Source organism: Poromitra crassiceps (genome assembly GCF_964638095.1).
Source record: "Poromitra crassiceps genome assembly, chromosome: 7".
In the NCBI taxonomy this organism is placed as follows: domain Eukaryota; kingdom Metazoa; phylum Chordata; class Actinopteri; order Beryciformes; family Melamphaidae; genus Poromitra; species Poromitra crassiceps.
Window position 1 is genome coordinate 49442011 of NC_139628.1, and position 22936 is coordinate 49464946.

General features: G+C 46.9%; 2 protein-coding genes across 2 annotated transcripts in view; both read left to right on the forward strand.

Moving 5' to 3' along the window:
- Positions 1 to 1257: 1257 nt before the first annotated feature.
- focad (focadhesin) overlaps positions 1258 to 22936 on the forward strand; it is a gene marked incomplete at its 5' end in the record, with an annotated part of 71082 nt that continues 49403 nt past the window's right edge. Inside the window, 8 exons of the mRNA XM_083640590.1 lie at positions 1258 to 1314; positions 1768 to 1842; positions 5938 to 6092; positions 7499 to 7597; positions 15715 to 15816; positions 16269 to 16485; positions 18037 to 18246; positions 18467 to 18557. Of these exons, the coding sequence (XP_083496716.1) occupies positions 1258 to 1314; positions 1768 to 1842; positions 5938 to 6092; positions 7499 to 7597; positions 15715 to 15816; positions 16269 to 16485; positions 18037 to 18246; positions 18467 to 18557 (1006 nt within the window). The remainder of the gene's footprint in view (positions 1315 to 1767; positions 1843 to 5937; positions 6093 to 7498; positions 7598 to 15714; positions 15817 to 16268; positions 16486 to 18036; positions 18247 to 18466; positions 18558 to 22936) is intronic.
- Positions 19243 to 21411, forward strand: LOC310780251 (outer dense fiber protein 2-like; the record flags this gene model as incomplete). Its single annotated transcript, XM_083640820.1, has 1 exon — positions 19243 to 21411. One exon carries the CDS (start codon positions 19243 to 19245, stop codon positions 21409 to 21411), a length of 2169 nt encoding a protein of 722 aa, XP_083496946.1.

Below are 22936 nucleotides of genomic sequence, written 5' to 3' on the forward strand. Positions count from 1 at the left end.
TACCTCCAACCAGTGCTTTTCAAAGGGGGTAGTCCCCGAATACCTCCAACCAGTGCTTTTCAAAGGGGGTAGTCCCCGAATACCTCCAAGCAGTGCTTTTCAAAGGGGGTAGTCCCCGAATACCTCCAAGCAGTGCTTTTCAAAAGGGGTAGTCCCCGAATACCTCCAAGCAGTGCTTTTCAAAGGGGGTGGTAGTCCACGAATACCTCCAAGCAGTGCTTTTCAAAAGGGGTAGTCCACGAATACCTCCAAGCAGTGCTTTTCAAAGGGGGTGGTAGTCCACTAATATCTCCAAGCAGTGCTTTTCAAAGGGGGTAGTCCCCGAATACCTCCAAGCAGTGCTTTTCAAAGGGGGTAGTCCCCGAATACCTCCAACCAGTGCTTTTCAAAGGGGGTAGTCCCCGAATACCTCCAACCAGTGCTTTTCAAAGGGGGTAGTCCCCGAATACCTCCAAGCAGTGCTTTTCAAAGGGGGTAGTCCCCGAATACCTCCAAGCAGTGCTTTTCAAAAGGGGTAGTCCCCGAATACCTCCAAGCAGTGCTTTTCAAAGGGGGTGGTAGTCCACGAATACCTCCAAGCAGTGCTTTTCAAAGGGGGTGGTAGTCCACTAATATCTCCAAGCAGTGCTTTTCAAAGGGGGTAGTCCCCGAATACCTCCAAGCAGTGCTTTTCAAAGGGGGTAGTCCCCGAATACCTCCAACCAGTGCTTTTCAAAGGGGGTAGTCCCCGAATACCTCCAAGCAGTGCTTTTCAAAGGGGGTGGTCCCCGAATTAGTGTTTCCGCCAGAGAAAAACGGGGCCAGACAACGTGTCCGGCATGATTTCAGTTTCAAATTGCGGTCAAGATACACGCTGCTTTGAATAATCAAGTGCTCAACTCAACACCATGAGTGAGTTGCTCAATGCAAAAGTTGAAAAGCACTTTGTTTCAAAGTCACCTTTCTTCATAAAACGAGTGCTAAACAAACTTCTCAAATAATGCAAAACTCCACATTGATTGAGTCACGGCTTGCAAATTATGTGCGCACACGGATAAATCCATCCGCAGCCTGCTTTATGCCCACGATTTTACTGTGACAAAAATAACGGCTGAGTTTGAACAGGGAAAGCTGGGAGAAAGTTCTCAGACTAGTTGAGTCTAGATAGAAGATAGAACAGACCTTGTAATGTTGAGGCTGTTTAGCCCTGTTGTGTTTTCTCAGCTTCTTCTAATGAAGCTCTGTCTTTCCTTCTGCTCTCAGGTACGACCGGCAGAGATGACTGAGAGCCTGAAGACAAGATTTGACTTCCCCAACCCCGTCATCCAGGCCCAGGTGAAGTGTTGTGTACCCCCAACCCCGTCATCCAGGCCCAGGTGAAGTGTAGTGTACCCCCAACCCTGTCATCCAGGCCCAGGTGAAGTGTAGTGTACCCACAACCCCGTCATCCACGCCCATGTGAAGTAGTGTACTAAGTGATATTTGGCTACAGATTAACACTTTAGCACACATGTTGGAGGATAGCAATAGGACAGTAGAATTATCCAAAGAAGACGGACTTAGAAATAAAAAGTTGTGACATATTTTGTGTTTCCTTCATAAATGCTAGACTTATCCAGGTGTAATTTAAAATGACTTATCAGTTAAGTCTGAAGTCGAGGATCACTGGAGCCAGCTATCTACTGGGGACACATTGTAACTTATACTGACAACCCCGATAATTTTGGTCACTATAATCATGATATGGAATTTTCATATTGTTTCATCTGTACATGTGGGCCTTTCCAGACGGTGAGAAGTCTTGTTACTGCTGTGCTAAAAGAAAAAGGGCAAAATGGGCGAATCACCCAGTCTTCCACTCAGGTGAGTCCCTCATCTCCAATAACAATAACAGTTTTCTTCATCTAATAATAATAATTATAAAGTTTTATAATTAATATGATATTAACTGGCTTGTTGGGCTTTCAGGTGAGGTAGCATGTCTTCCAGAAGCCATATTGGCTGAAAACGGCTAATGTCTAAACTTACTACTCAGCCCACTTAACAGTATGGAATAGGCATAGGCATGCTTAATTAATGGGCTGTTTTTAAATTTGAAAAAAAAACCCCAACCATATCAGATTATTTGCCTACACCCAATAGTGTTGCACAGTTTACCGGCTTCCTACCGTCTACCGCGGTGCCTAAATGTGACGGTGTCTACTATACCAGCTGCTTTAAACAACACTACTACTGTGAGATACTACTGTAAACTACCGTGGAATGACAGTGCCATCAGCACAATGCTTTACTTGCATTCCCAAATTCACTGGGTTCTGTTTATTATTATTATTATATCCGAGGAGTCTATTTAATGAACAGGCGAGACAGACTGCAGATATGCTTTGGTTAACTTATTTCTGATAGTAGAACCTCAATCTGGAGCTGGTTTCCCCTCATCATTGTTATCATGTCATTTCTTTTTATGAATGATCTGAGATTCCTGTCTTCCCGTGACGTACCCTTTTAAACAGACGTCGATTCGGGGCTGATAGTACCTCCATTGGCGTAACGAAAGGCGTAACAAAATGACTCACCATTTCGTCCCTGTGACTTTTACACACAGGAGGCGAGGCGTAATAATCCCACAACGATCACGGCTTTCACAGGCTGTGTAAAAGCGGCTTCTGATATACAGCATTATATTTTCCTCTGTGGTGATTTTTTTTAAATGGCTAGGTAGATTAGGGTGAATCCAGCCTTCGTGACGTCACAGACTATGCCTGTAACGATAGCACATACTGTAGAGGTCATGTCGAGGCTGGGTTTACCCAGGCTAGATTAGGCCTACCGTATATTGTTTTGCAGCTAAACTGAATTCTTCGCCATTTTGGATGCCTTGCATCTTGTCTGAAATGTTCCTTTGCATGGCTCATTATTATCCTACCGTAATGGAACAGGTAGCCTCCTGTGCTGCTGGCTAAAATAATGAATTATCATATTTTCAAGCTGAAGCCAGTCAGTGTTGTAGCAGGGCTTGGAGAAAACACAAACTTGCCCCCCGTCAATATGTGAAGCACTTTGAGTACGGTACTTAGAAAAGCTCTACAATGACACTCAATTATTATCCCTAAGGTAATAAATCTTAAAATCCAGTGTAGCAGCAGCCTTCCCTGACTGTGTTGCTGTCCTTAGGGCCCTTGGCTGGAGACCTTCCATTAGCGCTGTGAATCTTCACTGGCCTCACGATTCGATTCGATTCGATTCAGAGGGCTACGATTTGATTCAATTACTATTATCGATGCATCTCGATGCATCTTAAATCGATGCATCACTTTTTTGATTTACGGTATTTTTTCTCACTTTCTTTTTTCTCACTGTGTGGCTACTTTTAAAATAAAAGTGCAATTGGAATTGCATTGTATTATGATCCATAATTAAAATAAACAACTGCATGTACTTCCATTATATTTTATTTGATTATTTAACACATTCACTGCCAGCCGTTTTTTTTTTACTGTAGTTAGCTTCTGCCAGAGGGTTTTTTTGAGGATTCTGGCTCATTTTACAAGAGCCGAGGATTCTTTTCTGCTTGGACTTTGTGAACACAAACTTCACAAAAGTACTAATAGAATGTGTGCTTTCTCTGTCTAAAAGAGTTAGTTTGTAGAGTTAGTACGGTAGTTATGTAGATATTAGCCGTTGAGTACAGCATGGTTTCAGTGTCTGAGACTGATCGCAGTTTTGTGAAATTCAATCAAACAGGCAGAACAGTCACTTTAACCATTTATTTTTGGCATCAGTGAGAGATCAGACATCAAAAACAATATAGTTCTGACGCCCTCTCCTTCAAACTCCTCCCTCCGTGGGCGTGTCTGGTGGCTTTCAGCAGCGTTTGTCACAAGCGAGTTTCTACTGCCTGTCTGCAGTGAGCAGCCTCCCTCCCTGGCGGCCCCCTCTCGGCGAGTGTGGATGGGGCTCACTCGCTCACTCGTGTGTGTGTGTGTGTGTGTGTGTGTGTGTGTGTGTGTCTCCTTCAAACTCCTCCCTCCGTAGGTCACAGGCGAGTTTCTGTTGCCTCACGGATCCCCAAAAAAGAGAGGGGAATCGCAGGAGCGGGGAAGAGGAGAGGAGAGGCGAGGGCGGGGGGTTGGACACGGGAGAGAAATTCCTTTGCGATCCCCTTCTTCCAATCTTGAGGCGTACTCCGCTCTCGGTGTGCTGCTGCTGCTGCTGCTGCTTGTCTGTGCTGCTGGCGCGGCCGCTCTCGGGCGAGTCTGGATGACTGTAAAATCGCCAAGCCATTTCCTTGAGAATGGCTTCCTCCCGCGGCTGTTTTTTCTTTGCTTTCTCTCGTCTGGAGTGCACTGTCGCCACTTAGTGGGTCGGTAAAATAGATTATACACATTCAATACCTCCAATATTTGTATAGGAGACGTAAAAGGGTTGGATCCACGTACCACCGTCAAAAAAAAAAAAAAGATTTTTAAGCCGAGATATCTCGTCATTGGCAGTCAACCGTTGGATTCTGTAAGCCGAGATATCTCGTCAATGGCAGTGAACGTGTTAATCTTTTTTTTCTTTTTTTTTTTTTAACACATTCACTGCCAGCCGTTTTTTTTTTTACTGTAGGTAGCTTCTGCCAGAGGGTTTTTTTGAGGATTCTGGCTCATTTTACAAGAGCCGAGGATTATTTTCTGCTTGGACTTTGTGAACACAAAGTTCACAAAAGTACTAATAGAATGTGTGCTTTCTCTGTCTAAAAGAGTTAGTTTGTAGAGTTAGTAGTTATGTAGATATTAGCCGTTGAGTACAGCATGGTTTCAGCGTCTGAGACTGAAAGCTGAGATAATCGCAGTTTTGTGAAATTCAATCAAACAGGCAGAACAGTCACTTTAACCATTTATTTTTGGCATCAGTGAGAGATCAGACATCTAAACAATATAGTTCTGAACGCCCTCTCCTTCAAACTCCTCCCTCCGTGGGCGTGTCTGGTGGCTTTCAGCAGCGTTTGTCACAAGCGAGTTTCTACTGCCTGTCTGAGCAGTGAGCAGCCTCCCTCCCTGGCGGCCCCCTCGTCGGCGAGTGTGGATGGGGCTCACTCGTTTCTTGGGTTTGAGAGCTTTGATGAAGCTTTGTGCGATTCTAGGCTTTATGCTGCGTGTTTCAAAGTGTGTTTTCCACCCAGTCTATTTTTGGAACCCCCCACCGTTGTGCGCCCGTGTGCACCAGCGTGAAAGCGTTTTCGCCTACAGTATGAGAATGAGGCTCGTTCGTTTCTGGGTTTTCGGTTGAGCTCAGCTGCAATGAAGCTGCCTGCGTGCGATTGTGGGCTTTCTGCCGTGTTTCAAAGTGTGTTTCACCCATAATCTATTATGCAAATTTGCAATCCCCCACCGCCAGCTCCCAGCGCGATAATGCGCGAAAGCGAAAGCGTTTTCGGCAATCCATTTTACAGTATGAGAGAATGGTTTCCTCGCGCGTTCCCCTGCAGTTTTGGCTGGCTTTTTCTAGTCTGGAGAGCACTGTCGCCACTTAGTGGGTCGGTGGAATGGGTTGTACACGTTCGGTGGCTCCAATATTTTTATAGGAGACGTGGGGGGCGTTGATCCACGTCCCACCGTCAAATTTTTTTTTTTTTTTTTTTAAGACGAGATATCTCGTCATTGGCAGTCAACCGTTGGATTTTGTAAGACGAGATATCTCGTCAATGGCAGTGAACGTGTTAATAATCGATTTTTGACATTTGTGAATCGAGGCAGAATCGTGCACGTCCGCATCGCGATGCATCTTATAATCGATTATTTTTGACACCCCTACCTTCCATGACTGTGTTGCTGTCCTTAGGGCCCTTGGTTCTGACTGTGTTGCTGTACTTAGGGCCCTTGGTTCTGACTGTGTTGCTGTCCTTATAACCATTGGTTCTGACTGTGTTGCTGTCCTTATAACCATTGGTTCTGACTGTGTTGCTGTCCTTAGGGCCCTTGGTTGGAGGCTCTGTGGGAGCAGTGCTGCAGCGACCGGGCCGCGGTGCGCTCCAGCTGCTGCCACGCCCTGCTGCTTCTGGTGGAGCAAGGTCACGCAGACCTGACCTACATCCTCAACTCCATCCTCAACCTACTGCCCTCTGCCAGGTACGCACACACACTTCTGAAAGTTTTCAAAAGTTTTGGTCACTACTACTGCTGATATTTGGTGCTGATATTAAGCATCTTTAAGGTAAATGTTTTTCATGGGGGGGGGGGGTGCTATTCAGTCAGAATTCATGTCTGAAACAGCATAGTCTCACAGTAGCCAGCCTTAGATAAATATCTATGTCTGGGGCACAGCTCTTGACATGTGACTAAGGACCACCCCCTGAAACCAAAAAAAAACATGTGACAGGCATATGAATTGACCAACCACAGACCTCCTTATTTGCGTGATGCAACTCGTGGGGTGGTACATTTTGAACGATGCACCAATGCATCAACCATCTTAAAATGCCCCACTTTGGACCAGTGATTAAGCATGTTTACAGAATGGCCCGAAACACAGTTTTGGCCTATATAGCTCATTTCACCTTAGCAACTGTATTCACCTTATGTAGCCACGCCCATTTGACCTGGTTGTGTGGTCTGTTGACGCCTTCCGGCAAAAAAAAAAGAAAAAGAAAATGGCTGGCTGCTCCAATATCATCTAACTCTGAATTAACTAATAATTTAGCCAATTGTATGTAACATACCAAATAAAAGCAAACGGCAATGTCTAAAAATGCAACGCCATGTAACTGGCTCGTTCAGTCTCGCATTCCAGGGAATTACGTTAACGTCTGCGGGTCCTTATAGATGTAAGTGGCTCGAGCGCTCGGAGGAGAGAAAACTATCTGAAGCTTTCTTTGTTGGAGTCCAGGTATGTTTTACAAGAAAGTGCTCGTCATTGTCGACGATAGCGTTATCTATCTGACCTGGCTAACAGTGGATACTCGCTTGCTTGCTGTGTACCGAGCTCAAAGTAGTAGGCTACGTTCTTTATTTTACCCCCTGCACTGTCCGCTACAAAAACAACTCTCTTCTTCATGACGTTCTTTCATATTTCGCGCCGTGACCGCCGGAAGTGTTAACATGACCCGGAAGAATTTGGCCCACCCCCGCGTCTGAACATAAGGTGAATAGGGGCCAACTTTTTATATAACTTGCCCATTTAGAGTCAAAAGACTAGGGTTTGGGGGTGATTGACAGGTCACCTGTCCAGTGACCGCGCAACTTGCTGAGGGCTTCTTATAGACAACCATATCATATCAGAAGGGGACTGGACCTATTGCATTTTTATAAATGGCCAATATATCAGATAAATCAGTGTAACCCCATTTTTAGGGTTTAATTTAATAGCTGTCTCTTAAAAGGTTTGCTGCGCTTGACAGACAAATAGAAGAAAAACAATAAAAATACTCACACAAATGCAGTACCTTTCTCCTTACAGTCTCTGTACAAAAATTTGTACAGTTATTTCTTGAATTATGACCGCCTTTTTTGTGTTTTCTTACTTGAACCGTGAACAGAAATGTTCAGGGGCTGATGAAGGTCATTGGAAGGCTGCTTCAGATGCAGGCAGACCAGCGGGACCTAGGAGCAGCCTTCACCTGTCCTTACTCCATCAGGTCGGTCCTTTTCACATATGCATTTACTCATAATATGTATGTGTATTGTCTCCTGTCCTGTGTGAAGATTCTGCAAATTATTTTTTTATTCAAAGAAATACAGGGAAGTACAGAGGGGCACGGTGGCCCAGTGGTAGCACTGTCGCCTCACAGCTAGAAGGTCCTGGGTTCGATTCCCACCCGGGACGCTGTGAGCACTGAAGGAGTGCGTGCTTGTGGCAGCTCTAGAAAGAAGCCCTCTTTGAATCTGGGGACTGATACAGTTCTGAGTCTGACTGAAGTTTAAGGTTGATTACATTACATTACATTACGTCATTTGGCAGACGCTTTTATCCAAAGCGACTTACAAGCGACTTACAGGTTGATGTTTTAGAATCTGACTTGACATCTGATATCTCTATTGGTAACTCAAATGTAGCTTTCTATAATTTGACAATTTCATCTGAACATCATTCTGAATATGCTCAGATTGTACTTAATAACCGTAACTCCAAGTCATGAATTATGTCATTCAAAAATAGTTTTCTTTTGTGACAACAGTTATATCTGTAGTTTTTGTCATTTTTTGCAGGATAAAGTCTGAAAAAGCCTTAACATGTATTGAATCATCTTATCGAAAGCCAAAAGGCTCTCACATTTCTTTTCTTTTGTATATTTTCTTTTGCAGTTTTCAGAACATGAAAACAAAAACAGGTTCATACTAGGGATGTTCATTTTGAAAATTTTCCAAAATCGATAATTGGTGAAAATTAACGATCAATTATCGATTATCGATCATATTAATACTTAGAAAATTTTCAATATTTTCAATATTTTCAATTTTCAATTTTTTTTTTTTTTACAAAATGAATGCCTATGGCAGAAAATACGAAAGACAACGTGTTCTCCTCAATGAACTCTTTATTTCAATGTGTCTCCTCTCCAACACTGCTGTCCCCGGCGTATGCCGGTGTGAATTTCTCATGTTTAAAACAGTTTTGTTGGCACAAAGGCCCGTGCCCAGCCAGAAAACTAGAGACTATATGAAGCTCCACCTCACGTTAGTCGGCTGTGCAATGGAGTGGGGCGAGGAGGAACGAATTCCACCCAAACCTAGTCAAAAAAAAAAAAAAAAAAAAATTAATAATTAAAAAATCGATCCAAATGCCACAGGATCGATTCCAATCCTTAACGATCAATTATCGATTTTCGATAATTGATGAACATCCCTAGTTCATACACGGGAAAAGGGAAAAACATAAATACAGTATCATCAATGTGGTGCTACCAGCAACATCAATGTACCAACACCACAGTGTGGTGCTACCAGCAGCGTAATGTGCTTATAAGAGCTGTTGTGCATGCGGGATCACATGCAAGGGGTCCAAGAAAGGTCAGCTGGGCGAGTCACCCGTCGCCCCCGACAGGCCAGAAACGGGTAGTGGAACATTTCTTAAGTGAGTTGGTCCCTCACATTTCATTTAAACTGGCATCTAAAAGGTCTTAAAATCCATCAGTGTAACTGGATGAAATTTGGAGGCACCTTGTTCTTGTTTTGAAATGAATAAAAGCAGACGTCCCATTGTAAAGTTTGGCTGCTGCTGATGTCATTTTCAATGCCTCAGAGAACAGCCATGATTTGATAATGCAAACAATATAGTTGCTAGTCGGGGCCAGGGGAATCCTTTCTGATGCAAGTCAGTCCTACTCGCGTGTGATAGCCCAAGGCCAGTGTTGCCAGATCTCACGCGAGAAACAAGCAATCAGGGCTACATGGAAACAAGCCCAATAGAAGCCCCGATACAGTATGTGAAGCACTTTGAATGCCTACCTAGAAAAGCGCTATATAACGCTTTCAGAGAGAGAGAGTGAGATAGAGCAAGCCCAAATAAGCACCTACCCTTTACAGACCAGCCCAAAAAATTGCAACCCATCTCAAAGTCGCTTGTAATAAGCGTACTTGGCAACTCTGCCCAAGGCTGTAGTCCTGTGCGTTTGGAGGAGCCCGCAGAGAGCTTCCCCCACCCCCAGGCTTTGAAGTGCACCTCTGCCAAGATCCTGGGGCCTCCTTCCTTAATCACTTCCAGCGGGGGACCAAGACACTGAGCTGCCCCCTCTCTTCTGTTCCCTTTTCTCCTTCTCCTTCTCCTTCCTCCCTCCTGCCCTGCTCTGCTCGCCCCTCTCTCTCTCTCTGTCTCGGATCCAAGCCGCTTATTATTGTTCACCAAAAGTAATGAAATCATGAAAACTAGGTGTGAAAAAATATTTTTGTCAATTAAAATGAAAAAAAGAGGTTTCAACAACAACAAAACGACAACTAACTGAAACTGTTATTATGTGTTTACAAAACTAAAATAAACTAAAAACTTGTGGATGGTTGTTCATCTGTCCTAAGGGATTTTTTTTTAATGATAGGCCCCCCCAGTTTTTATTACACAATACTCTTTCTGAGTTTCTTGAATCTCGCCTGACAAATACCCCATAATAAAAACTAAAGACTAAACTAAAACTAAACTTTGTCAAAAACAAATTAAAACTAAACTGAAATTTAAAACAAAATGTCAAAATAAAAATAAAAGCGAAGGAAAAATGAAAACGATAATAACCTTGCTCTGATCCCATTCCTCCTCCTCCTCTCCCTCCGTGTCTATACCCCCCCGCCCTCTCTCTCTCTCTCTCTCCTGCGGTCTGCTCTTCTCTCTGTCTTCCTTCCCGTCTAATGTCTGTGCTGTCTGTCAGTGTCTGTCTGGCGGCCGTAACCTCCCTGGTGGGAAGATGAATGTGTTTGGGCAGCAGGGCGGCGCCGTGGGCCTGGCAGACCCGGCCAGCCATTGGTCGGGGCGCCTGGCACTGCCGGGGCAACTGTAAGTGCTGGGGGATTAATGGAGGATCCACACTGGTCGCCCATTGTTGAGCGTCTGCCCAGCGCAATCTGCCACCCAGACACTTAAGCCCCCAGCAGGACCAGGGACGGGTCAGGGCTCTGTCCAGCAGACCCGGCTCGTTTCTCACGGGACATGATGTTAGTCTGTGAAGTATTGTAGTCCAGTGCTTTTTTGTCTTATGTACCCCTTGAGCTAGCCTGCTAACCAGCCCTAATGAATCCTTCATTAGGGTCTGGATGCAACAAACCTACCGCCAATGATTCGTTGACGTATTTTTCAGCCCCAACTCATTGGTTGCTGCCTGTGTCAATCATCGAACTCTTTGACCAATCACAGTAGCAAAGCAGGACAACTTTGACAATTCTGTGCCAAAGAACGTAAATTTAACTGAAGCCTAATAGGTTGTTCTGCTGAGTGGTTCCACTGCAACATCAAGGCGTCTCTTGCCTTCAATACTCTTTGTCTGCTGCATCCGGGTACCGACACCGGCAACGGTTTAACGTTAACTTTAGCTGCAACAAGCCACACGCAGCTCAACAACCAGCCAACGGATTTCAAAGCTGATGGGCTACTGGAAAGAGCGTGACTCAAACTCGTTAACAAGTGAATAATATAATGATAATAATCATAATAATAATCATAATAAACTTTATTTATATAGCACCTTATGCACATAACATAAGATGCAGCTCAAAGTGCTTTACAGTAAAAACCAGGTAAAAACAAAAATCTATCCGTCTATCGGTTCTGTCCATTTTCTAGTTTAGAATGAATGGCACAACAGGAACAAAATTATGGAGAGGAGTATCGATAAGTATCTGTATCTGTAGCACTATTTGTATTTAAAAAGAATCCTAACCATACCTATCCCTAACGGTTGCACTTGTCACCTGCCAAGCAGTTGGGTTGCTCTCTTGGAGAATCTTGTCAAGCAGATATCAAGCTCTGATTCAATTATTTTGCCAAACGGTGCCTCCATCTCTTATCATCGGCTGGCATTTACATTGAATCCCAATCTGCCTGCATCATTTGCCATGTTTTCCCTGAATCTCTGGAATAATCCTTGTATCGCAGATCAAGCACAGTCACAATACAGTACAAGGTCCTGAGTAGGGATGTCACGATACTAGAATTTCTACTTCGATACTCAGGAAACTATCGATACTCGATACCATTTCTGATACCACGGGAAGGGGGGATGACGACACATCAAGACGCATAAAAATAAAGTTTAGACAGATGGACGGAGAGACGCACACTTCTCCATAATCTATCCTGATAACACTTTGAATTTAGACAGCAGATTAGCCCCGCTCTAGCCATCAGCCTATCAGAACACGTTTAGCTTGTTGAAGCAACAGATACCCACCAATGATAGGGAGGGGAAAATCAGTGATTTTTCACTTAAATAAACCACTGCTGGTATTGAAACTGTTGCAAATGAGTATTATATCCATTTCAAATTTTTAGTATTGATACTTATCGGTACTATCAATACCTGTTGCAAATGAGTATTGTATCCGTTTCAAATTTTCAGTATTGATACTTTTCGATACTATCGATACTTTTGACAACCCTACTGTAGTCCTGAGTCTGCCTGACTAAAACCTGCTAACAGCGCCTCTTAAGATGGTGCTTGTGGCCATTTACACTTTACCCTCCTTGATCTGTTTCAGCCTCCCTGTTTAACAGACATGTTGGGGCCTCTGGCTACTACAGGTATGATGTCAGCCTCCCTGTTTAACAGACACGTTGGGGCCCCTGGCTACTACAGGTATGATGTCTGGGGGCCCCTGGCTACTACAGGTATGATGTCAGCCTCCCTGTTTAACAGACACGTTGGGGCCCCTGGCTACTACAGGTATGATGTCTGGGGGCCCCTGGCTACTACAGGTATGATGTCTGCAACAATTGTATCAAATGAGCTTATCTCGTGTTATCTGCTCCAAGGCGGAGAGAACAGAGAGACCTGCAGTGGGTTGCACCAGCTGTGCGTAAGTTGAAACGTAAGCTAGTTTGAACGTAAAGTCTCACTAAGTCCGAGTTTACGTACTACTAAAAATATTTGGGTTGCACCAAGTAAAATAGTTACAACGTAGGCATAAATTAGAACTTAAATTTTACACCTACGTCTTACTAGGTGTAAAGTCCTCCGTAAAATAGCAGTTGGCATGGATTGCAACTTGGCACCGTGGCGCATCGTTGTTTTGCGTCCGCAACACGCTCTCCGTGATCAATTATTACACCCGTTGATATTTATGACTCACGCTTTTGTTTCCCACAAGCTGCAGCACTGCATACAAATTAAAATAACCGCAACAATTTAGCGAGGCAGGATGGTGGTAAATTAGCCTACAATACTGATGAGGGGCTCACAGATAAACGTTAACAGTAATATGAACCTAAATGAACGTTAGTCAATAACGTTCTCATTTGGTTAGTGTTGATGAAATATGAAAGCACTAACTTGCAGTGGGCAACGTGTCCTGACTGTTTTCATTCCACTTAATTAAACAACGGTAAATAAACACCGTGCTTTTCACTGATTGGCTAGGAAGTGAAAACGTCATTTTCCGCGACACTATTTTGGTTAGTATGGACTTTAGGGTCTACTAGTTAAGATGTATCTTACGTCTCCGTGGTGCAACTAAACAAAGTCACAACTTTAGTGTCAAACTAACTAGTTTGAACGTAGCAGTTAGTGTGGACTTTACACCCCAACTTAAGAGAGAACTTACGTTCAGTTCAGCTGGTGCAACAGGCTGCTGTTCTCAACTAGCATTCACTGGTACGCACTGAAAGTTCTGCGCAGGCCATAATCTGCTCCATGTGCAACCAGAGATTGCTTTGACTCAAAGAGAGGCTCTCCAGCACTTAACAGCTACCATTCCACCTGGTTGTCACATCTTGCTGGAGTCTTTTTGGTGGCGTTCCCATCTGTATAGAGCTGAACAGTCACGTGACATCTCTTGCCCCGGAAGTGAGTTTCCCATTCATTTTCTCCATAGACATTTTGAAAAATCCTTATATAACGAGTTTCAAGGCTGGAACCAACCCAACGCCCCCCGTCACCTACTGAATTGACCCTTTTCACGGGGGCCATTTTGTGTCAAAAAGGCAGAATGAACACAGGTGCAAGCAAAACACTAATGAGGGTTTCCAAATTCCAATCATGGAAGTTGGAAACCCTCATTAGTGTTTTGCTTGCACCTGTGTTTACCCTGCCTTTTCGACACAAAATGGCCCCCGTGAGAAGGGTCTATCGTGAGTGACCCAAGTGAGCAAGGAGTTTCACCGGCGGCAGGACATAGACCGACTGACCGACCAGAGGTGGCGCTAGTGCAGTGACCAGGACTCATACCCCCACCCGCTTCCCACCCGCACACATGGCCAATTGCTTTGTGTCTGTAGGAACGTCTGACCACTGTACCACTGCCGGGAATTGAACACCGGGTCTCGGTGGTGGTAGGTGAGTGACTTTACCTCTACTACACCCCCATTACTTTCTGTTTCTATGCTATTGTCTGTTCACAGATGCTGCTTATTTCGTCTGACACTGATAGAAGGACATTTCGGTGCATCTCATCTACTCTGGTATTAAAGTCAAAATTCTGGCATCTCTTTGACAACACTAATCTCCAGTGAAGGCCCCGCTGGTGCCATTGTGTCTGAAGCCAGACTTGACTTCAGAAATGGCTGTAACCTGTTACACATCCCCAGGCAGGCAGGCAGGCAGGCTGTTTCAGCTCCACCTGACCCCTCCTTTGAGCCAGGCACTCAGCAGTGAACTTGCAGTTGAACGACAGGGCGGAAGGTCGCGCGCTCCCTTCCCTTCCTGCCTCCGTCATTGTCCGCGGCTGAAAAGTGTGTAATGGAGTGAGAGGCTGACGGATGGGAGCCGCATTGAGGCCGAGGGGCTCGGAGACGCAACCCGAGGAGGGGGGAGAGAGAGATGGTCAGACAGATTACACCAGCGTGAGGAGCGGGAAGAAAGACGAGGAGGAGGGGGGAACGCGCCCAGAAGACGAGCCTTTGTCTACCCCCCCCGATGTCTAAGCCCACGCCGCCGCGGGGCTGTCGTGTCGCAGGCACATTTAACTTCCTTCCTACACTTAAGTGATGTGATGATTGATGTAAAGCACTGGGTTTAGTGGACCTGACTGACTCCCATTGTCTGTCCCCAACACCAAACCCTGTTGTCGTAACCTCTGCCCTGTCTGTGGCCTGGAATCTCCACAATACACAAGACTTCACCTTGGATTTGAACCGATTGTTTTGTTTGGAATGGATGGGCTGGAGATTCAAACTCAAACATTCGATTCCATTGTCCGTGGCCACAAACGTGCGCTAAATGACGGCTAAACACAACGCAGTGTTCCAAATCTTCTAGCCGTCTGTATCTAGAAATCTTCAATATATCTGAGGATGCCTGAAAGTCATTTTTCCCTGTTTTGAACAGATCTCACCAACTTTTAATAGATCTATTTCATCTGGAGGTATTGTTTGTTTGTGTGTGTGTGTGTGTGTGTGTGTGTGTGTGTGTGTGTGTGCGCGCGCGCGTGCGTGTGTGTGCGTGTGCGCGCATGCGTGCACGTGTACATATCAACTTCAGTAATTGGAGAGGTGTTTGATTATTCTGAACAGAAAAAAAAGTTCTTGCCTCCTCCTGGTGTCTATTTAGTGAAGTGCACCTGTCCCTCCTGCAGCAAAGCACCCCCCCCCCATCCCCCCCCCCCCCCCCCCCCTGTGCTTCACAGTTGGGACAGTGTTCTTCAGCTTGCAGGCCTCCCCTTTTTTCCTCCTAACATCACGATGGTGATTATGGCCAAACAGTTCAATTTGTGTTTCATCAGACCAGAGGACATTTCTCCAAAAAGTCATATCTTTGCCCCCGTGTGCAGTTGCAAATGTAACCGGGCTCAGCTCTAACTTAGAATAGACACTGGGTGCTACAGAGACTTGTCTGTACAGTGAAGGGCTGTCTTAAAGTAAGAAAAATAATAAATAGTCCAAAACACATTGGAGAACTGTCATTTTAAGAATGCCATTTCTTTCTTCACATGTTTTTTCTTATAGGAAGAAACACGAGAAAAGAAAGTTAAGAAAATATATAGGAACTGTTTTTGAGAATAGCATTTCTTCCTAACCCCCCTCCCCCTTAAGACGAAAGGGTTTTGTGAATCCTGCCCCAGAATTGCAAGGCTTTGAGGTGCAGTGTGAACAGGGCCTTTGCTCTGTCCCGTTGTGTTGCAGAAGCAGCCCTCACCCGTACATCACTGCCCTGGAGAACCGGCCGGACTGCTGGCCGGCTCTGCTGCTGGAGATAGATGACTTCATCCAGCAGGCTGCTGACAGGCAAGGTCCCCCCCCCCCCCCTCCCCCCCACACACACACACAGACACACAGACACACACACACACACACACACACACAAACACCCCTTCCCATAACGACGCCCATAGCAGAGACCTTGAAGCAGCCATAAAAGCTTCCCTGCATGTATTTCGGAAGAACAGCCTGTCCAAAATAACTCATCAGGCCACCATCAGCCCCAGTGAAGAAGAGCCTTCTTCTTCTTCTTCTTCTGTGGTGTTTCATGGCAGTTGGCGTCCTTTATGTTGCATTACCGCCTCCTTCTGGATTCATCCATCCACTGTTTCCCTACATGCTGTCCTTCTACTTCCTCTCTCAGCCCGAATGCCCGAATGTGTTATCCAGAAATAACCACTGTTACTGCAACTACATCATGTTCCAAAAGCATAGTAGCAGGCATGTTGTGACTGTTACACTGTATGTGCGACATGCAGGGATGAGCCGGCCTACGTCACCATGCTGCTCCCCTTCCTGCGCTACCTGTACTGTGAACCCCAGAGGCAAACCCATCACGCCCTCCTCCGACGCAGCCTCCTCAGGGTCCTGCTGCCCCCCCGCCCCCTGGTGCTCGGACCGCGTGGCCAGGACAAAGACTCGCCCGTGTCCGACAGCCTGCTGCACTGCCTCTGCCAGCTAGTCCCTCACATGCAGGTGAGACCAGAGAGGCCACTGTCAATCAATCGCTGAAATTAGTCCAGAACTCTGACATAATCATTAGTTTCATGATTTATTTTTCACAATTTGGAAGCTCTGGCAGGTTGAATCAATGAGATGCAACCAAGAGCAAAGCTCCCGGACAGAACAGCCCTAAAAAGTCTCTGAGTTTCACCTACAAGGCTCCTAACATCAGATTTAGGGTTATTGCCTGGATTAAAAGCAAAACTACTATTAAAGCTAGCTGACTGGAAAGACAATAGAGAGGCAAAGTGACCGCCTACTTCCTGCTTCAGCACTGTACCAGAGATTTTCATCCGCCCAGGGACAGGGGTTGCAAATTAGCCTTGGCTAGAAACCTGTATGCATGACATCTCTTTTGTAGGTCATATGAAATAATGTTCTATGCATTTGTCCCTGCTCAATAAACGAATAAATAAAAATAAAAAAAATTATTTTCCCATAGACATTTCGTAAAATGCTTATAAAAATAGTTTTACTTCTTCAAACCAAACGGTTCAGCTATATTTAGAATCGGGAGATTCATAGAACATTTCATTCGGACCAAAACTTAAAAAAACAACATCGAAAAAATATTTTCTTTAAATCCGCAGTTTTATGTGGTCTCTCCTGTTTAAAGTAAAACTATTTTTATAAGCATTTTACGAAATGTCTATGGGAAAATAAATGGCGGCTGAAAATCTCTGGTACAGTGCTGAAGCAGGAAGGGACGTTTCACTTTGGCTCTCCATTAGCTGTCTGGCCAGCAAGCAGTGCTGGTGGAAAATGCTGGACATACAGTGTTGTCTGTTTCCAGGGGCACTATTGCCGCTGCGCGGTGTGTTTTTCTTTGGCTGCTAGCTCAGTGAATTTTCGGTCGTAGAGTGATGAATCTGGAATCTGTGGATTCTCAGCTTTCATTGTTGGCCATCTTGTTGGACACTTACTGGTGCAAACAAACAGAAAACAAGTGCAAATTCACAATAGCTTCGACCACATTATGCGAATTGCAGCTAAAAATCAACCATTACTGTGACCACTGTGGCAGTACTGTGGCAGTACTGTGACCACTGTGGCAGTACTGTGGCAGTACGGTGACCACTGTGGCAGTACTGTGGCAGTACTGTGACCACTGCAGCAGTACTGTGGCAGTACTGTGGCAGTACTGTGACCACTGCGGCAGTACTGTGGCAGTACTGTGACCACTGTGGCAGTACTGGGGCGGTAGTGCCATTGGAAACAAGTAACATCTGTATTAACCCATTGATACCTGATGCAACATTTGCGTGTATATCCCTCATTTGTGTGTGTATCCCTTTAAGACCGCGTGACGCGCTTCGCGGTCTTAAAGGGATACACACCCAAATGCTGCATCAGGTATCAATGGGTTAAGATAGAGAGCTGGGTACAACCAAACAGCGGATGAGATTGTTTTTTTTATGACTCCAAGCACACTATCTGTCTCAAACTTGAAAGATGCATACTGTACAGTATCAAACCGTATCACTCCTCTATACCTGAACACTATCAAATGACCTCACTCCTCAGGTTGACGGTGTGGAGGCGGTGCTGGAGCTGCACTGCTTCGTCGATGCCTTGCTCCAGGGCCTGGGCAGGACCTCCGGGGAGCGCTGGAGGTCGGAGCGCTTGAGCCTGCTCCTGCAGCTGCTCTGCGCCTGCCAGCTCTGCCTGCAGCTTAACGAAGACTGCCGGCCACTCCTCCACTTAATGCAGCAGCTCCTACCTACCTGCCCACAGGTGAGACTTAATGCAGCAGCTCCTACCTACCTATTTCGCCCGCCCGCAACCCATCCGCTATTAATCAGAATGTTCATTTTTATGACCCGCCCCGCAGAATAACTGCAATCAGTGCATCTCTAGTGTATGTATATCCATATAGTGTGTGATTGTGTGTAGTTTGTGTGTCATGTATGTGATTATGTGTAGTTTGTGTGTCATCTGTGTGGTTGTTTTGCAGGATGAGTTGCCAGTGGACGAGCTGCTGCTGGGTGTGGCCCTGCTCCTGTTGGAGGCCCCGGCAGACCAGCAGACCAGCCTGCTCAGCCTGGGTAACTACCATGCTCTACTACTACTACTACTACTACTACTACTACTACTACTACTACTAACTAGTACTACTACTACTTATTTCTTCTTCACTAGGTACCTTTTTTGTGATTTGATTTCATGTGTTCTAATGAAAATACTTAAATTACCGCTTATACACGTTTTAACACAGGAATACATCACATGATGTGTCACATGATATCATGCCCTACAATCGTCGAGTGGTGGCCAGGCCAGAGCGCGCCCAGCCTGAGCAGAGTGATGCTGTCATAGCAGACATTGTGACATCAGTGTTGTCATAAATGTGATGTGATTGGCAAGTGATGTGTGGGAAGAGGCTCCGCCCACACTGTGATTGGCAAGTCATGTGTGGGAACAGGCTCTGCCCACACTGTTTGATTGGCATTTGATTGTTTGGGAAGAGGCTCCTCCTCCTACACAGTGTGATCGACAGTGCGAAAGGTGTGTTGGGCTTTTATTGTGAGGGGGCTGTGTGTGAAGTGTGTGATCTGCTGTGAACAAACCTGTCACTCAAGCAATTGTGATGTCATCAGTGATGTCACCCGGGGTCTTCCTCTCCTTAAGTGCACTCTTGTTTGGTATGAACGTCTGTAAAGAATGAAAAGCCAAAATTCGCTGTCGCCTGTTCACCTCCATGTATCAGAGAAAACACCTGTACATGTTCACATGAGGAGTCCCAACCCGCAGAAGAGAATTAAAGATGCACAGATGAAAGGAGACGGAGAGAGCGTTCACTCCCCTGCCAGACCAAAGCCCCCATGGATCCCTGCAGGAAGAACCCCGGCCCGGAGAGACCTATTTGGCTCCTACAAGATGCAGGCTCTGCTGCAGACAAAGCAGAGCAGAGCGCAGCAGCCGGCAGACAGAGTCCCTGGCCTCCAGCGGGACACGGAGGAGCAGGCGGCGGCGAAAACACTCGGCCAACGTTTAGGCAAGTCGGCTTGTGGCGGTCAGCGGCGGGAGTCAGACCTGCTCCGAGCGCTGGTGGCGGCGGAGATCGACGGCGTGATCGTAGCCAATCATCTGTCGGCTCTGAAGGAAACCGTCGACAGCCTGGCCAAGGATAGGCGACTATCAAAGACGAACGCGGAGTCTCTGGGATGGCAGCAGCAGTTGCTGATGGAGAAGATTGAGATGTTCGACCACACAAACCACAGCCTGCGCGAGCTCCTCAGAGAGTGGCACGACCACGTGCAGGAATCTCTCGTGTCGTCGTCGGAACCGGACGATTCATTAAGGAAGAGTTTGGCCGACAGTGAAGCGGAGAAAATTCGACTTTTTGCCAAACTCGATAGCAAAAAGAAAGAGGCTTCCAAGCTGGCCGAGCTTTTGGATTTGGAAAAGGACAACGTGAAAACGACCAAAGAGTCGTCCAAAGCCCTGGAGTCGACCCACGGCCGTCTCGAGTCTCAACTGAGCAGGACAGAGGCCGAGAAGAGCCGACTGACCACCCAGACTCAGGCTCTGCAGGATGAGGTGCGGGCTCTGAGGCAGCAGCGAGGGGAGGAGCAGGAGAGGCTGAGCTGCCAGGCCGCCAAGCTCCAGGAGAAGGAGTCCCAGCTGACTCAAGCTGTCTGCACATCTGACGACTGGCGCTCCCGCCACTCTGAAGAGGCGGCGGCTAGAGGCCAGCTGCAGGAGGAAACCACCGCTCTCAAAAGCCAGCTGAGCGAACTGAGCTCACAGCTTCACACGGCGGAGGAGAGAAGCCAGTCGGAGAGAGAGGAGCTGGTGGAACGACTCCACAGTCTGAGTGCCGACAACGCATCTGCCAAGCTGGACAGCCACATGCTGAAGGTGTCTCTGATCTCCTCTGAGGAAACACTCGTCGCTCTGCAGTCCGAAACCCGCCACATGCAGACGTCGGTGATACATCAAGAAGGCCTGGCGGTCCAGTACAAGACCCAGGTCCAGCAGGCTCGCGTGGAGTCGGAGGAGTGCCGCCTCAGACTGGAGCTGACGCAGAAGGAGGCGCAGGACCTGAGCCTCAGACTGGAGCTGACTCAGAAGGAGGCGCAGGACCTGAGCCTCAGACTGGAGCTGACTCAGAAGGAGGCGCAGGACCTGAGCCTCAGACTGGAGCTGACTCAGAAGGAGGCGCGGGACGTGAAGGCGAGCCTGGAGAGGGAGCTGGAGCGGCTGAGGAGGGAGCTGCAGGGCCAGCTGGCGGCGCTGGAGCCGCTGCGCGACCGGCTGAGGAGGGCGGAGCTGCGTCTCAGAGAGGCCCAGGATGAGGCCGACGCCCAGGAGAGGAGGGGCACCGCACAGAGCAGCGCCCTCTCTGAAGTCCGACACAAGGTGGAGCAGCAGGCCACTCGTCTGGAGACATTTCAGCAGAGGAATCTGCTGCTACTGGAGGAGAACAACGGACTGAAAGAGAAAGTTGAGAGTTCGGAGAGGAAGCTGGAGGAGATGAGCTTGGAGAGCGGAGAGCTGTGTCAGGCGGTTGCGGTGAAGGAAGCCTCGGTCCGCAGCCTGCAGCAGCAGCTGGACGAGCAGGGATGCGAGTGCAGCTTCCTGTCCAGACAGCTGGAACAAACCCTGGCCAACACCAAGAGACAGCTGAACGACAGCCTGCAGAGGGTGCTGTCTAAAGAGAGAGCTTCCCAGTCACAGTCTCTAGACCTGGAGAGCCAGCTGAGCATTGCCAAGACCAAGCAGAGTCAGCTGCTCCGAGGCAAGGAGGAGATGGAGCGGCATCTGCAGTGTCAGCTGAAGAACATGAAGGACAGGCTGGATCAGTCGGACTCCACCAACCGCAACCTGCACAACTACGTCCATTTCCTCAAAGCCTCCTATGGGAACATGTTTGGTGACTCCTTAGTTTCAAGTTAACGGCGAGATGCGCTCTCCAGTCTGACCAAGCATCCATCCATCCACAGACACAGAGCATTTTAATGTCCCAGGAAGAGAGACACTATATCCACTTTCTACTTTCAACTTTAAATTCCTGCAATAACTATGAAGCTGATGAAGCTATTTTTGGCTGGGCTCGTAAGAGCGCGGCACTACACGAACCAATGTCTGCTGGTAGGTACATGCAGGTAGGTAGGTAGGCAACTCTGTAGACATTTCGGGTGACAAGTGCAGTTGGCGCATGCGTGGAACTGCAAGCTGGCCAGCCACACAAACCACAAATGAGTTGGGAAAAGGTCGATGCTTAAATGGATTGCCCGGGGGGGACATGAGAGATGATTGGTTGGGTTTAGGCATGGCGAGTGTTGATTGGTTACACTGGAGCTAGAATGAATCGGCCGGGGGGGACATGGGGAGTGACCATTGGTCATGCTGGCTGTAGCGCAGATGAAGCTCTTCTGCAGCCATGATGTTGCAGTGAACAACCACATGAAGTGGAGCCGTCTCGTCCGTTTCTTTCTTGTTTTCTCTTGATTTCCTTATCAGCTTTAAAAGTAAACCAATGTATATGGGTGTTGAGTAGTGTTTGTTGTTTATTGATTTTGGGCAAAATCTCGACATTTTCATGCAGCGAGACTGCCCTCTAGTGGTCGAAACCCACTTGTTCCAGTAAATTTTCTTTGAATCTGCACAACGGCTACTTAACCCCCCCCCCCCCACACACACACACACACACACACACACCCCGAAAGCAACTGCTCTGGAGTCGACATCGTTTCATTCATAGGCCCTTTTGACAGTAAAGGTGCGTTCACACCGACCTATTAAAGTTGGTCGCTGGCGTCGAGTTTACATACAAAGTCAATGCAAACGAGCTATTGAGCGTATATTCGCCTGGGAGAATAATCGCTGGGCGTCCGAGCGGCAGAGACAGAGCGACAGGGAGAAAATACACTCGTCGCTCAAGATGAAATATTCCAACTCGAGCGAAAATACGCTGGCATCAGTCGCTCGCTGTTCAATGCTGATTGGCTGCTGTGTGAGAGCGAGTCAAGGATCACTCTGGCTTGGAACAAACCGCTGGTTTATTGTGTGGCAACAAACCACATTGACAGGCTGACAGCTGACATGAAGTGAAGTCTGTACTACCGGTATGCAGCTCGCATTAGGAGCACGCTGATAGGCTTAGCTTGTAAACAATGACGGTGGCTCGTAGTGGACAAACAGCATGACATTGCGTAACGTTATATCCCCCACATGTCCATCATTTCGTGTGCCTGTTGATGAGCGATTTAAACAGAGCGACAGAGCGATTCCAAAGGGTTGACGAGCGACAGAGCGAAAAATAAATATCTCGGTGTGAACGCTCCTTAACCGTTTTGATGTTGCTTTGACTTCCTGATTTACCACCTCAAAATGGTTGCTGTGAAAAGGGTCCATGTAACTTATAGTCAGAGCAGTTGAGCGAAGGCCAGCGATTGAGTCGAGTGGGAGCTACAGTAGA